Consider the following 2,528-nt stretch of genomic DNA (forward strand, 5'->3'; position numbering starts at 1 on the left):
GTTGAAATAAGACACAGTCTTGATATTTTAAAACAGTAAATGAAGTACATTTTTCTAGGTCGAGCAAATTCTTAATGACCAATATTGATAACATTCTTGATCAGAACACCTTGCAACAGAACAAGGCCATACTGTTTCCGTAAAGTAAAAACACCCAGAACTTTTCTCTGACATTATGTGCATTGATGACTTTGATTATTTTGTTCTAACTCATGTCTAATTCATGGTAAGTGAAACCACTTTTTTAATGCATGTTACTTGCAAGCTTTTGATTTGTTGGCACAGTGGATCAGATGATTGGTGGGAGGCCTTACAACCATGTCTTCAGTTACATTAAGACTTCAGCATGTTTGTCTCATCGCCCACTCAGTGTTGGGTTGTCTCTGAGGTTTGTGTGTCCAGGGATATATGATGACTGGTGGCCTTTCTGCAGAGCTTTACTGTTATCCAGACTTTAATGTCTCGTGTGTTAGGACACAGTTCAGTGTGGGGACCAAGTTTGCCCTCTTGTTGTTGTTTGCTTTAGGTATGGGTATAACCATTATAGGAAATACTGTTGTCATTGTGTCAATAGGCCATTTCAAGCAGTTGCATAATCCTACCAATGTGCTTGTTTTATCTCTTGCTCTGGTTGATCTACTAGTTGGTGTTGTTGTGATGCCTTTCAGTGCCATCAGAACTGTTCATGGCTGCTGGTTTTATGGAGAAGTGTTTTGTCAGCTGCACTCCAGCTTTGATACGTTTCTTACCACTCTTTCTATCTTTCATCTAATTTGCATTGCTGTTGACAGACATGAGGCTATATGTGATCCTCTGCATTATTCCATGAAGATAACAATCCCAGTGGCGTGGATTATGGTATGTTGTAGCTGGGCACTGGCTGCTATCTACTGTTTTGGACTGCTTTACTCAAAGGCCAATGTTGCTGGGTTGGAGGATTACATAGAATCAATTTCCTGCCTTGGCAGCTGTAACCTTCTCTTTAACCACCTTTGGGGAATCATGGACAGCATTATAGCCTTTTTCTTTCCTTGTATTGTAATGGTTTGCATGTATACTAAAATATTTATAGTTGCTAAAGAGCATTTACAAAAGATTGGACATGTGAAAAATTCTTCAAAGGACAGAGGAAGAATTGTGTCTATTAAACAATCTGAGCACAAAGCTGCTAAGACTCTGGGAATAGTGCTCGGTGCATTCATCCTCTGTTGGATGCCATATTTTTTAAATTCAGTAGGAGATGCATACACTGGCTTTAGCACACCAGTTGCTGTCTTTGAAACATTGTATTGGTTGGGCTACTTTAATTCAACCTTGAACCCAATCATTTATGCTTTGTTTTATCCCTGCTTCAAAAAATGTTTCTATTGTATCATCACACTGAAAATATTTAGCCCAAATTCTTCAACCATGAATGTATCTCTGAAATGAAACAGCTCTACTCTAGAAATGTGCTATTCATCTGTAAATACACAAACGTAAAGGCACTGAATCATCACTTTTGTGTCTCCATAAATGTGTGGTGGTGACTGTGTCTGGAGAGACTGCCATATTCCTGCAATTTGATGTTTTGTTTCTTGTTTGTTTTTCACAAGGGGACATTTCTGGGTAGAGAGCTGGTGTTTCCCCAAGCTATTGAGAGCGCTAAGATGAGTTACGGAGTGATTACTGTAAAATTCAGCAAATGAATGGGATTCAAACCGGTGCATATGACAAACGTGGTCATGTAGCAGAGAAGACATCTAATTACAGTGAGGCGAAACTCATGTTCAGGATCTGCTTTGCTGTAAAAAATATATTTATTTCTGGTTTTATTCATGGTTTAAGAAGCCATTTTACATCATTGTGAACTGGAAAATTTGAAATGGTTCAGTATTATTTTGCATAAACAGTAGGTTTAGATGATACCATTTATCTCTTTTTAATGGAACTCACAAGGTCTATTTTTTATTTAATTTTCCCTTGTACTTTAAAAATACATGTAACGAGACAGTTATCCCATTTTCAAACACTGTAAAGGGTAAATAACTAAACATCATTTTAACTTTTAATTCTATTCGATAATCAACATCCTTTTTTACTCAAGTTATCTGCAAATCACAAGGCCTGTGTACAACCAGTTGAAGTGTTTCTGTGACGATTCAGCTTTTGTTCCATTGTAGGAATGTTTGTTGTCCTTCTCCCCGATCCCCTTCTTTTCTCTGTCTACTGCAGGTATGTGAGTGGCAGGGGGTATGGCTTCTGCACTCAGCGGAATAGTCACTTCTGGCTCCACTCAGTAATCATCTCATCTATAAGAACCTGGGGTGCATTCAGATTATCCCTCCTATCGACTTTCACTATACACTCTACCTTAACCCCGTAAAAACGTCACAGGGTTAAGGAAAGGTGTTAGGAGAATTCATAAAGGCAATTACATTGTTTTGACAATCCGACAGCACCCCCACTCAGTGATGTAATAATAATGTGACGGTGGCGGAGGTTAGTGACGTGGGTCTGCTGGGGTAAAACTACAGTTTTAATAAAAT

At 38.5% G+C, this 2,528-nt stretch overlaps 1 protein-coding gene across 1 annotated transcript; it reads left to right on the top strand.

Annotated features, from left to right (window-relative positions):
- Window positions 1-411: 411 nt before the first annotated feature.
- Window positions 412-1,431, top strand: LOC306830045 (trace amine-associated receptor 13c-like; the record flags this gene model as incomplete). The annotated part of the gene is made up of 1 exon (XM_079353266.1): window positions 412-1,431. The coding sequence occupies one exon, from the start codon at window positions 412-414 to the stop codon at window positions 1,429-1,431; it is 1,020 nt and encodes a 339-aa protein (XP_079209392.1).
- Window positions 1,432-2,528: the final 1,097 nt, after the last annotated feature.

Source organism: Symphodus melops (genome assembly GCF_947650265.1).
Source record: "Symphodus melops genome assembly, chromosome: 10".
In the NCBI taxonomy this organism is placed as follows: Eukaryota; Metazoa; Chordata; class Actinopteri; order Labriformes; family Labridae; genus Symphodus; species Symphodus melops.